Source organism: Pituophis catenifer, unplaced genomic scaffold (genome assembly GCF_029215685.1).
Source record: "Pituophis catenifer annectens isolate HBS135680 unplaced genomic scaffold, rPitCat1.0.hap2 SCAF_9, whole genome shotgun sequence".
NCBI classification, from domain to species: Eukaryota; Metazoa; Chordata; class Lepidosauria; order Squamata; family Colubridae; genus Pituophis; species Pituophis catenifer.
The window spans coordinates 29,202,064-29,213,385 of record NW_027256889.1 but is presented as its reverse complement, the minus strand read 5'-3'; the positions used below and the strand labels follow the sequence as shown (position 1 = coordinate 29,213,385).

The following is an 11,322-nucleotide window of genomic DNA, read 5'->3' as shown; positions in this document are numbered from 1 at the left end:
CTTTGGGAGCAGAGGAGAGAGAGGCCAGCGTTCAAAAGCTGCTTAGTGGGAGCTGCCAACCAGAGCTTGGTGTGAAAAATGTATGTGTAGAATTATTTGTTGATTGTCTTACCTGCTTTTCATTATAAAACGATCCCAACGCAGCCACAAAAGAATCACAGCCTGCAGATTTCTTTTGTGCTCATTTGTCTGCTCAAAGTTACTTTCTTCCCAAATTACAGAGCCAAATTCTCTGATTTATTGCAGCTCGTTTTGGGAGTGACCAAAGAAGCCAGGACGTTACTGGGTGGTAACTTCTTGCCCCCCATCCCATGATTAAATGGTTTTGCCCGCCTCTCCCCTATTTCTTAGGGAAAGTGGCTGGGTGTGCAGGTGAGAGCTGCCTGTGGTGGTTTTAGCCTGGCCAGAGCTCGTCTCTTGGTTGCAACCTCCCTGCAGGCGGGGCCAAGACTTGAATCAAGGCTGAGAGTAACAGTTCCATCCAGACCCAGGACGAGGAGAGCAGCCTTCCTGCAGAGACTATCCATGAGGCAGGGAGGTCAAAAAGTCAAGATGGCGGCCACAGCCATCCAGTCAAAGCCTTGCCCCGCCCAGGCTCAGGTACCCGTGATGGCTACCCAGGAAGTCCTGCTCCTGGTGAGAAAAGGCCGCAGTCCCCTCACAGCACTTTCCAGTCGCAAGAGGCCCAAAGGCAAGGTGGGATTTTCTTGGCTTCAGGTGGGGGATGGAGCCGGGGGGGGGGGGGGGAGTGTAGGGTTGGTGCAGAAAGCCAGTGACCCTGCCCAGTTTCCCACCAGCAGCCAAGGCCCCCCTGCCCTGCCCTGCCCTCCCCTCTCAGCCACTGAGCTCCTCCCCATTCCCTGAAGTCAAGGGGGGCAGGCAGAGGACCCAGGACCAAAGCCCAGGCCTCCCATCTGGCAGACGTGGGAGGAGGCCCTGCTCTCTGGATGCTGGCAGGCTCTCTTGCTCACAAAGTCCCTCCGCAGCCATGCATTATCCACCCATCCCAATTTTTGGACTGCCAGCATCAGGCTGTGGCTGAGGGGACGGGATTTGTAATAGGGAGGGCCACAGTGTGGAGAGAAACAGATCACAGCAATTTATGAAGCCATCTAGAGACGATGTCCCTCTATGCCAAATGGGTGCCCTTGACGAGAAAAGGCACCTATGGAAGACTAAAGCAGCTTCTCCAGGATGCTGGAATTCTAGGCGCTGCCGTCCCAGAGGCGGCTCTGCATTTGAGCTCCCAGCTCTTCAAGCAGCAGTGTATGTGGACGGTCTTGTTTCCTGTGAATGAACCCCCAGAAGCTAAAATGAAGCAATGGCCTGCAAGCTGCAGAAAGTGGGAAGCTGAGAAGGAACTCACAAGCCAGCAGGGAAGGAAGAGCCAAGTCTCTGCCAGTTCTTTTAATTAATTAGTTAGATTTTTATTCCATCTTTGGTCCAGGAATTTAAGACAGAAAACAGTACTCCATCCGCCTGGCATTCCCCACAACAACCCTGTGAGGTAGGTTGGCTGAGAGTATACAGCTGGACCAAGGTTCCCCCACCTCCTCCCAGGGAGCCTCGGGCTGAAACTGGGCTGGCATCTCCCTTCACCAGGACGCCACACGAGGTTTCCCCAGTCTGCTTCCTTTGCAGCGGATTGATCCATTGCCCCCCCAATCCATTATTTCAGTAGATTTGCATATTTACAGAGATAAGCAAAGTGAGGGTGGATTTGCAGTTTTGTCAACAAACCCATCATCTAAAGGCCATTTTCCATAGTTTTCAATGGAAACTATAGTTTTCAGTCCCTGTTTAAGCTGTGATAACAGTATACAAACTTTCTGAAAGCAACATGTCAGAGAAAACCCCAGTTGGCCCCGAGTGGTCCTGCTAGGGCCTCTTCCCTGGCCATCAGGCTCCCATCACTCTGGGTGACTTTGCTCCTGAGAACGACCCATAACATCATTGCCCCCCCCTGAAGAGAACACCAGGGTTCCATCCAGATGTTCCAGTCAATGCTGCAGCCTCCGGCCTGCCCACCTAGGAGAGGCACGCATGAGGGTATGCGCATGTGTGCATCAGAATAAAAAAGGAAGAACTCACAGTCTTGTTTGAGAAGTCAAAGCTAGAAACATCATCCAGAGGATGAGCGGGAGAAATGCACAAACACGAGACTGTTCATTGCTTGGGAGAAAGCCCTTTCTCCCGGCAGGCTCCAGCCCACCCAGCAGTCAGTGAAATCAGATGGCGACACTGAACAGGGACAGTCAGAAAAGTGCCACAGAAGAGTCTGTGAGGGTTTTGCCTGCCAGGCTCTTCTGAGTGACACGTTTGGCCTCTACAGCTGCTCAGCACCCAAGCGCTCCATCCTCAGCAGATCCCGTCCCTCGCAGGAGTCGCTGCTCTCGGTGGTGACGAATGTCAGCGAGATCTTTAAAGCAAGGCAGTGCCATCAGTCCAAAGGGAGGCCAACCTCCTCCCCCCTTCCCCCTGTTGTAGGCACAAGCATCTAGGGTGGGCTCTGGGGATTGGCTCCGGCCAAGGTACTAGGTAGGACTTGGAGATGACCTGTAGCTGTGCCTCTCCTCCCCGTTAAATACTCTTGCAGGGCACACGAACGGCATCCAGGATCAAAGTCTGCCAGACGCAGCCATGGTGCTGCAACTGACACCCTGCATTGTGCTGAAATGACAAGAGGGTCCAGGCCACCCCCCCCTGCAAATGTTGACATACAAGCACTCCCCAATTTACAACCATTCACTTAGCGAATGAAGTTAAAACATTACCGAAAAAAGTGACTTACAACCAGCCCTTGCAACTCAACAACTATTGCAGCACCCATACCACCCATACAGCCATGTGGTCAGGATTTGAATGCTTGGCATTCCGATGGCGGAAGCTTCCTGGGGTCACGTGATCACCATTCACGACCTTCCCGATCAGCTTCTGGCAAGCTAAGCCAATGGGGAGGATGGACTCACTTAAAGATAATGCCATTCACTTAACCGCAGCGATTTGCTTAACCGCCATGGCAGAAAGATTGACCCACCTAATATCCGCTTTGCTTAGCCACAGAAACTCTGGTGCCAATTGTGGTCGTAAGTCAAGGACTACCTGTACCCCTTTCAGCTGATGCGTATTTTTAGAAGCCTTTGCTTTCCCTCCTAATCATGAAGGACCCCTCCAATGCTGACTGGCAGAAGGCTGAGCACCTTCCCTGCCCTTCCTCTGCTGACCTGCCTGGGCTGAGCTCTTCTGAAGTCAGCTCCAGTGGAGCTGCTGGCCTGTTTTCAACAGGTATTTTTGGTAAGACCAGATTTAATGAGATGCAAATTGATGAGTAAGTTGCAAACAACCAATTATTTAAATCTGGCCTGATTACTAAGACATGATTCAAAACCCTCAAAGGCTCAAATCTAAACCAGAATGCCTGTTAAATGCATAATCAGATCCTGCAGATTCACAGTCCAGGAGAAACCCAGCATCAGGGCCTTCCTTTCTTCTGGGGAACTGCTCTGGGTCACAACATGAAGGAGCCCCCAGTCTTCAGCCATAAACAGAATGCGGAAATTTGGCCACGTATTACGGAGGGGAAGAAGGGGGTGGAAGCGTATAATAGGCCTTTCTCCAAAGCACGGAGAAGGACCTGGGCTAGATCTGCTAGGCCCTATGAAGACCTCTCTTCTTTTTCCCCAACTGTCCTCCTCCAACTCTGCAGGGAACGGGGGGAGAGGAAGATTTACCTTTTTCTTGCGCTTCCCCTTGCGACAAAGCTTCAAGTTCAGGATCGTAAGAGTGATAAGAAAGCAACGGATGCTGAAGATGATCTCCACGGAGTCCAAGAGAAAGGAGAGACCCCAGAGGACCAGGGCAGAACTCTGAGGAGAGGGAAGGGAAGGTCAGAAATACGTCCACCAACTTTCAGAGGTAGAAACCATGGCTCAACTGATGGAGCCACCCACCCATGCCAACTTCCAGCCACCAAGGATGAGCCATCCTGTCCAGGGTGCTGAGCAACCCAAGTGCAGTGCAAAAATGACACCCCCAAAGTATTGCTGAGCCTTTTCCCCTGGGAGCCACTTCAGGGTTCTAGAGAAACCCCTTCCCCACCACAGCCACCTTCTGGTAGCAGGAGCTTCAGGTCCTTTTTTGGCAGACTTACATAGATCCGTGTGGGATCGAAGGGGCACTCGTGGGCGATCTGAATGACCTCCATGTCAGCAAAGGTGCACAGGGACAGAAGGGCATGGCCCTTGTTGGCAAAGGTCAGGCCAATGGCCACCGCCAGCCCCACCAGGCAGAAGAGTGAGAGGAAGCTGCTGCTGATGCTGAGGGAGAAAACAGCCCATCCCTGTAAAGAGAGAGAACTGGGAAGCTCTGGTGCGAATACTCATTTGGCTAGCAAGAACACACACTAAACCATTACGTTTATTTATTTTATTCTTTACATTGATTTTATAAGCTCCCCCATCTCCCAGATGTAACTCTGGGAAGTCATCATCACATTAAAACAACAGGAAAAATATATCAACAGAATAACCAACGCTGAGGGCAAACGCGTAAACACTCCACAATAACAATCACATAGGGCATCTAACCTCCCAACCTTTCAGAGGGCAGGGCTGCCACAAAAGATATAGGAAGCAGGAGGGTTCAGAAAAGAGGATAAGCCACAGACTATAGCTTACAAAACACAATGGATGGGTTCACTCATCATACAAAAACCTTAATCCTTTCTGGTTCAATGTTACAATAATTAGCTTAGCCACTTCCCAAAATTAATGCAACTTTCCAAATTCATACACACACAACATATTATGTTAAAATGTGGCTTGTTTATTTGTGAAGTGAACATAGAGTGATCCCTAGATGAAACTGGTAAAATGGCTTTCTATAGAAAGAGATCAAACTCAGAATAATTCAGAAGTCACTTGAAGTTTGGGGAAGAAAAGTCAAGTCCACATCATGTGTGAACCCAGCTGAACTAGAATCAAGCAATATTATGAATGCCATTTGAGAATTTCAAAAGATGTTACATGTGATACCACCCAAATGTCTTGGGTTTTGATTCCAACGGTCCTAGGACTGTAAACACTAGGAACTGGAGTCCAACACAGATGGAGGGAAGGAGACCTGGAAATTGGTATCCAGACCATTTAAAGCAGTGGTCACCAACTGGTGGTTCATGGATCATTGGTGGTCTGTGGACCACTGGTGGTCCGTGAAAATTTTTGGTGGTCCACAGAAAAATTATTTGCATTTTTTATATTGCACTAAATCAGGGGTCCTCAAACTATGGCCTCTGGGCTGGATACGTGTAATGAATGTTTGTGTTGCTGCAGAGAGTCTCTCCCTTTGGGGTCTTTTTGTACAAGTCAGAGTGGGGAAGAAATTCCAACTTGGGGTCTGCTTCGGCCTCCTGGGGCAGGGCTTTGGGTGAAGGCTGGAGGGAAGCGCCGCTGGTGGCAAAGAGTTGGAGAGCCTTGTTCCAGTGGGACTGCATCATGACCTGGAACTGGCTCATCATCTCAGCCCACTGAGCCTTCAGGCACCATTACTTGGCCTTGCACTCATGCAGGTCTTCCCTCTGCCTGGAAAGCCTATGCTCGTAGACCTCAGTGAGGTGCTTCTGCTGAGCCTCCTCCTCGGTCAGACCCAATTTGAACTGAGCTGTTTTGCCAACTCTTTCTCGTATTGGCTGCTTAGCTCCAACAACTGCTTCCTGTTGGGGCCCTAAGGAGCCCGGGCAGGCAGGCAAGGAGTGGCTGGGAGGGGAGGGGCGAGTAGAGGCCGGCAAGGCGCCCCATGACGTGAGTGACATTGAGTTGGCCACGCCCACTCAGTCACATGACCACCTACCCACTCTCACCCAATCGGTCATTAGGCAGATCATATTAGTGGTCCGTGGGATTTAAAATTATGAATTAAAGCAAGGGTGTTTTTTTTAATCTTACCAATTTTGAGATGTCCCCCATGTTGGCTGAGAAACCCTGATCTAAAGGGCTTCATGTACACAAAGTGGAGAAACTCTTCCCCAGCAAACTAAAGTTTTGGAGTAGGCAGCTATAATACATGTAATTAATCAATCAAGCAATCATCCTGCCAGAAATGCCACTTACGCTCTTCCAGCATGGATAATGGCAAACTGAACGTTTCTTAAGGAAACTATCGCAGAATGGAAAGAAGCCTTTCAGGATGATTTTTATGCTTCCTGGATATTGATCTGCATTTTGGATAGTCTAATTAGCACATTTTTATATAAGTGACACAATTCTGTGCAAAATTTTCCATTACAGCAGCATTTAGAATTTGAATGTTATGGAAATAATTTGCATAGATGGATGTTAGATAATTGCACATCTTCCATATGACTTCTCTATATTTTAGTTCATTGTTTTTCTTATTCTATTCGTAGGGGCATTTATATTAAACAGTTTTGTAGTCTGCCTAAAATGGGCAATTAGTGGGCAATTCAAAATATAGTAAATAAACCAAGCAAAGCTACATGCAAAGGCCTGCTTATAGTTCCCTCCCAATACACATTGATAAGGGAATTACAAAAACACCCTCTGTAGCCTGGAAAGCTGTTTACTTAAAGCATCATTTTATGGAGTTACTGCATGTTCTTGGATGGGAGAGGGAGTGTAGAAGAGCCTGATGACCCTGAAGATAAGCAGATGATGGGTGTGGTGAAGGAGAAAAAATGAGGCTCAAGGTTAATCCAATCTTTCCTAAGGGAGTTAGCAAGAGCTTCTGCAAACAGTTGGGGGTGTAGCCTATTATGGAATTCTTATCCAGAAACCTAGCTCATTTTCTCACTGGAGGTATTTCTGCTCTAAACTGCCACAGGGATAAGATTGCTTACCAATGGTTTTTGGGATAGGTATCTGGAAAGCACAATGGCTGCTATTCCACAGGATATTGTCTGTAAAGGGAAAACCAGGAAATTACCCCATGCAAAGAGCAGCAGCAGCAGCAGCAACAGATTACAGTACGTTGATGCAATTCCTCCCTCCAGATGTTGTCTTCAAGATAAAATTCCAGCAAATTGAGAACAGCTGATGGCTTTGCAGGAATTAATGTTGATGATTCCAAGATCTAAAGTGATTGTTCTATTATTCAAAGGAATTTGAAATCTCTGGCAAGGTAATAGCTTTAGAATTATGCTTGCCTTTTGCTACTGCAGAATCATTCCAACTTCAGTCATAACACATTAATACCACATTTGGCACAATTCCCAACTTTATCATTAAGAGAGAGAGAAAATCAGATGGCACTTATTTTGTGGGTACCCATCAGAACCAGTAACTGATTTTTGCTCTGTTTCTGACTTTAAAATAGCGTATGGCAGTTAAAGTGATAATTATTTGCATTCGACTTTTTTGATTGGGGGCTAACTTATCCAGGGGACCCTGCACCATATGGGCAGAAGAATGAGCTTGCCTTTGGCATGCCCTGCGGGCCACGCAAGGCAGCAGAACAGGGAGATGGACTCGTTGGTTCTTCCACTGATCCCTCCGTATCATATAAACCAGGCTACCTACCAAGATGGCTGAGATGGCTGAAATGATGTTAGAAATAGCATACTGCAACGAAATGGTATCTTGGGGGTTGGCAATGTGGCGCAAGACTGTCCCATTGACCAGGGCTCCCGAAATGAAGTTCAGGTGACCAATGACAATCAGGATGAGTCCTGTTTTCATCAAGAGTTTCTGGGAGCTGCTGGTGTCAATCATACCTGAGAAAGAAACAGATTTGTTCCAGTACACAGTTTTGCATCACAGGAAAGGAGGAGAGAACTAGACATGCTGCACGATGTGAAGTTTTACGTAACAAACGTTGCCTCTGGGCAAGAGCAGGCCTGCTGAGTCAAGGCATCAAGAGGCATCTCTGATCCTAATGCAGGGGCCAATCTTATGTCTCTGGGAAGCATCTCCCCCTGGTGCTCCTCATCACACAGTTCTCAAAACTTTGCTGACTCTCTTCTCCCCTCCCTCCCTCCCTCCCTCCCTAACTCTTTTCTGAAGCAACCTCAGAAATCATCTGATGAACATAGTTTACTTGGACTTCAAAATTCCTCCCCAAAGGCTCCTCTATGAATTAAGCCAGTCTGGGATAAGTGAGGGGGCTTCCGATTAGTCAATAAAGGTGCCGAGAATAGTAATACTGGGGCACATCTTATAATGGAGTCTGTCCAGATGTTTTTTCCCCTAACAATTTATACTAGGACTGCTCTTCTCAGCTTATTTACAAATGATTTGGCCCTATTTCAGGGAACATCAAATGTTTTAGACTGATTAAAGCCACACACAAAAAATGTCTGTAAATGCAATTTAGGGTAAGCTTTAAAAAGCAAGCTATGGTAAATGCTCTGATGCAGCTAGATGTGCAGAGAAAAGGAGCTGTTCCCTGACAGAAATATGCAAGAAGCATTATCCAGGGCTAGGCAAAGAAACAATAAAGAATTAAAGAAGTCCTGGGAAGCAAGATAATAGTCAAAAGGTAAACGCCTTCCTGATTTACTGGGTATAAGGAGGACGGGAGGAGAAGCACAGTCAGATTTGCAAAAATCTGTTGTTATGATTTACATTGTCTTGATCTAGCTTTCCTGTGGAGATGAGTTTCTGGTCTGGTCTACCTAGTGGGTCTGACACTAGAAACTTGGAATCTAAACTGCTTCAAGCATCTGATGGAAAAACAGCTGCAAGCCCAACCAGGACTCAAGAGGGTGGCCAAGAGCTTTTGGACAGGCGTTGCTCAGGTAGGTAAGGTCTGACCCTGTAGAAGCAGCTGAACTGCAGTTCCCATCACCCTGGTCAGTTGGCCAACAGGTAGATATGGGGAGAGAGAGATGACGTTTAGAACATCCGGAGGCAACCGGTTCTCCCAGTCCTACACCAGATCAACCCTTCTATTGAGTCCCTTCCCATGAACCTACCTATCTCTTTATCTTGGTTTACAGCTTTTAATTAACTTTTATGAGTTTTCACCTGGCTGTTCTTGTCTGGAGAAGGAAGATGCACCATCTTCTTCCTTCTTCAGAAGGAACACAGAAGTTGGGGTAGGGAGGGCTCTGTGGTGCGCTTCCATATGCAGTCCTGGCTGTGCCTCAGGCATGCAGGATCTCTTCCATGACAATACTGGGGAGGTGGTGCCATGGGCTCAGCAGGGATGGGCAGTTGCTCCCCCAGCCAATTTATCTCCCACAGGTTGAGCCAGGAGCCATAAGGAAGTCTATAATATAGAGTTTGCTATGGGAAAGAACCAGGGCCTTCCTTTAAAGTTTAATCATTGCTGAAACAGCAGAATGAATGAGGCCAGAACAGCCCATACACAAGTTACAAAGTGTGAAGGGGGGGAGAAGGTGGGGGGAGAGCAAGAGAGGCTGTTTGGAATGCAACGGGCCCTCTTGGGCCGTGATGAGTGGACCCTGCTTCTCCAAAATCCGGTTGGGCAGCTGAATTCCCATCTCTTTTGTTCACCTGACTTTAAATTCCTCCGGGGCAAATATCAGGACTTTTAGACCACCAAGACAATATCCATGCAGTGCTGTTTTAGTGTTTGTATGACAGGCATTTGGAAAGCCTCATTAAGGCATATTTTGTACAAGATTTTGTACAAGATTTTACATTTCATCAGCCTTTAAAATTTTCTAATTATGGAAAGTTTGTCTAGATCATTTTTAGATAATGCACATGACTCTTCCATTTTTAGTTCAATTTATGTTCTTCCTATTTCTTCAGAGATTCATTTACATTAATGGTTTTGCAGTCTGGCCCCAGAACTCTCATTATTGGATTGAAAAGAATTATACTAAATAAATCAAGCATCCAGCCGTCTGCAAATTCCTTTAAGGGAGAGGTTGTTTGTAGCAGAATTGCTCCCAGTAAGTGTTAAACAAGATAACTACAACTAAAAAAACCATATTTGGAAAAGGCTGTTTGCATTTTTCGCCGTTAACCAAAACAGTAAATAAAGATAATTTTATTTTGAAAGAGCAAACATTTCCATTTAATGTTAGCTAACCACTTTCTCCTGGGATTTAACGCATAAGAAAACTACTTTTCATATTAATTGCAACGCTAACATTTGTCCCCCTGCTCTGCATGATCTCCCAATTAAAAATGTAAGACCAGCTAAATGTATCCTGGAAAAACTCCTAATTTATGTACCTTTCGCTGCGTGAATAAACCTGAATCTGATTTCTAATTTCAGCACCCCGGACTTCCGAGCCCCCTGAAGCTGAACACGGGAAGAGCCCCCGCCGCTCGGAGCGTGAGGGGCACCCAAGCCCGGGGGGAGGGGGAGAAAAGAGGGGTCCGCCCAAGGTTCAGCCCCTTTTCTCCCCCGCCGGAATGGCTGCGGCCGGCGGGGCCAATCTCGCCGAGCGCCCGCTTTTCCCAAGAGCTCGGGGGCCGGGCGGGCCCCGCAGGAAAGAGCCCTAGAAGGCCGACCGAGGCCCTCAAGGACGGCTGGCCACCCGCCCCCCTCGCCGCGGGGCCTCCACTCAACTCACCCAGGCGACACATGGGGGCCGTGCGGAACTCAGCCCATCCCCGCTGGGACGGGCGCCGGCTCAACTCCGTTGCCGAAGCGCCTCTACCGGCCACCTGTCCCGGCTCCGCGGCGCTCCCGCTCCCGCCCTTCGTCCCTTCCTCTTCGGCCGGCGGGCCCCGAACAAAAGGCCCGGCTCCACCTTCGGCCTCCGCGAGCGGGAGACGTGACTCACCTGCCGGCCCCACCCGGCCGAGCCGCTCCCTCCTGCCGCCGCCGCCATGCTGAGCGCGCCCCGGGCCAGGCGGGCAGGCGACCGCGGGAAGCAGAGGAGGCCGGGCCGGGCCGGGCCGGGAGCGGGTTTGGGGTCCAGGCGGGGCAAGCAGCAGCTTGGCTGGGCGTTTGGGCGAAGCAGCCCCTTAGCCCTGGTTGTGCCACCTTGGTTTGGCTCTGGGTGGTTTTGGCTTTGTTTGTGGTTAAATGGGCTGTGGGAACCCAGTCGGCCGAAGCCAGGATTTCTCAACCGTGGCAACCCTTAAGCTGGGCAGATTCCAGCCTGGCTGTCGGGGGAATTCTGGGGTCTGAAGGCCCCGCATCTTAAAGTTGCCACAGGGTTAGAGGTGAGGTGTGAAAAAGGCCAGTTTCCTTTTGGCTGATTCTCCCCTGCCACTTGTGGGTCTCTGGTGCATCTTTCTGGAATCTGGCTCCTGCTCCTGGACTGACCAAATTCTTTCAAGGCCTCACCAGGCAGAGCTTTCAGAAGTTAGCCAAGCTTGGTTGATGCCATTTCGTCTAAGGAGCCAAAGGCTGCAGACAGATGCAGAAACCAGGCTTTTGCCC

General features: G+C 48.7%; 1 protein-coding gene across 2 annotated transcripts; it reads right to left on the bottom strand.

The window, feature by feature from the left end:
- Positions 1 to 1,426: 1,426 nt before the first annotated feature.
- TMEM54 (transmembrane protein 54) lies at positions 1,427 to 10,761 on the bottom strand. Of its 2 annotated transcripts, none has more exons than XM_070949662.1 (6): positions 10,718 to 10,761; positions 7,533 to 7,726; positions 6,854 to 6,913; positions 4,151 to 4,339; positions 3,732 to 3,866; positions 1,427 to 2,419 (listed from the first exon to the last, which is right to left on the bottom strand). In XM_070949662.1, the coding sequence occupies exons 2-6, from the start codon at positions 7,722 to 7,724 to the stop codon at positions 2,327 to 2,329; spliced, it is 669 nt and encodes a 222-aa protein (XP_070805763.1). In that variant the 5' UTR covers positions 7,725 to 7,726; positions 10,718 to 10,761; the 3' UTR covers positions 1,427 to 2,326. The 2 variants fall into 2 exon arrangements, with proteins under 2 accessions (XP_070805763.1, XP_070805762.1); XM_070949661.1 differs by lacking the exon at positions 10,718 to 10,761 and adding an exon at positions 10,505 to 10,630.
- Positions 10,762 to 11,322: the final 561 nt, after the last annotated feature.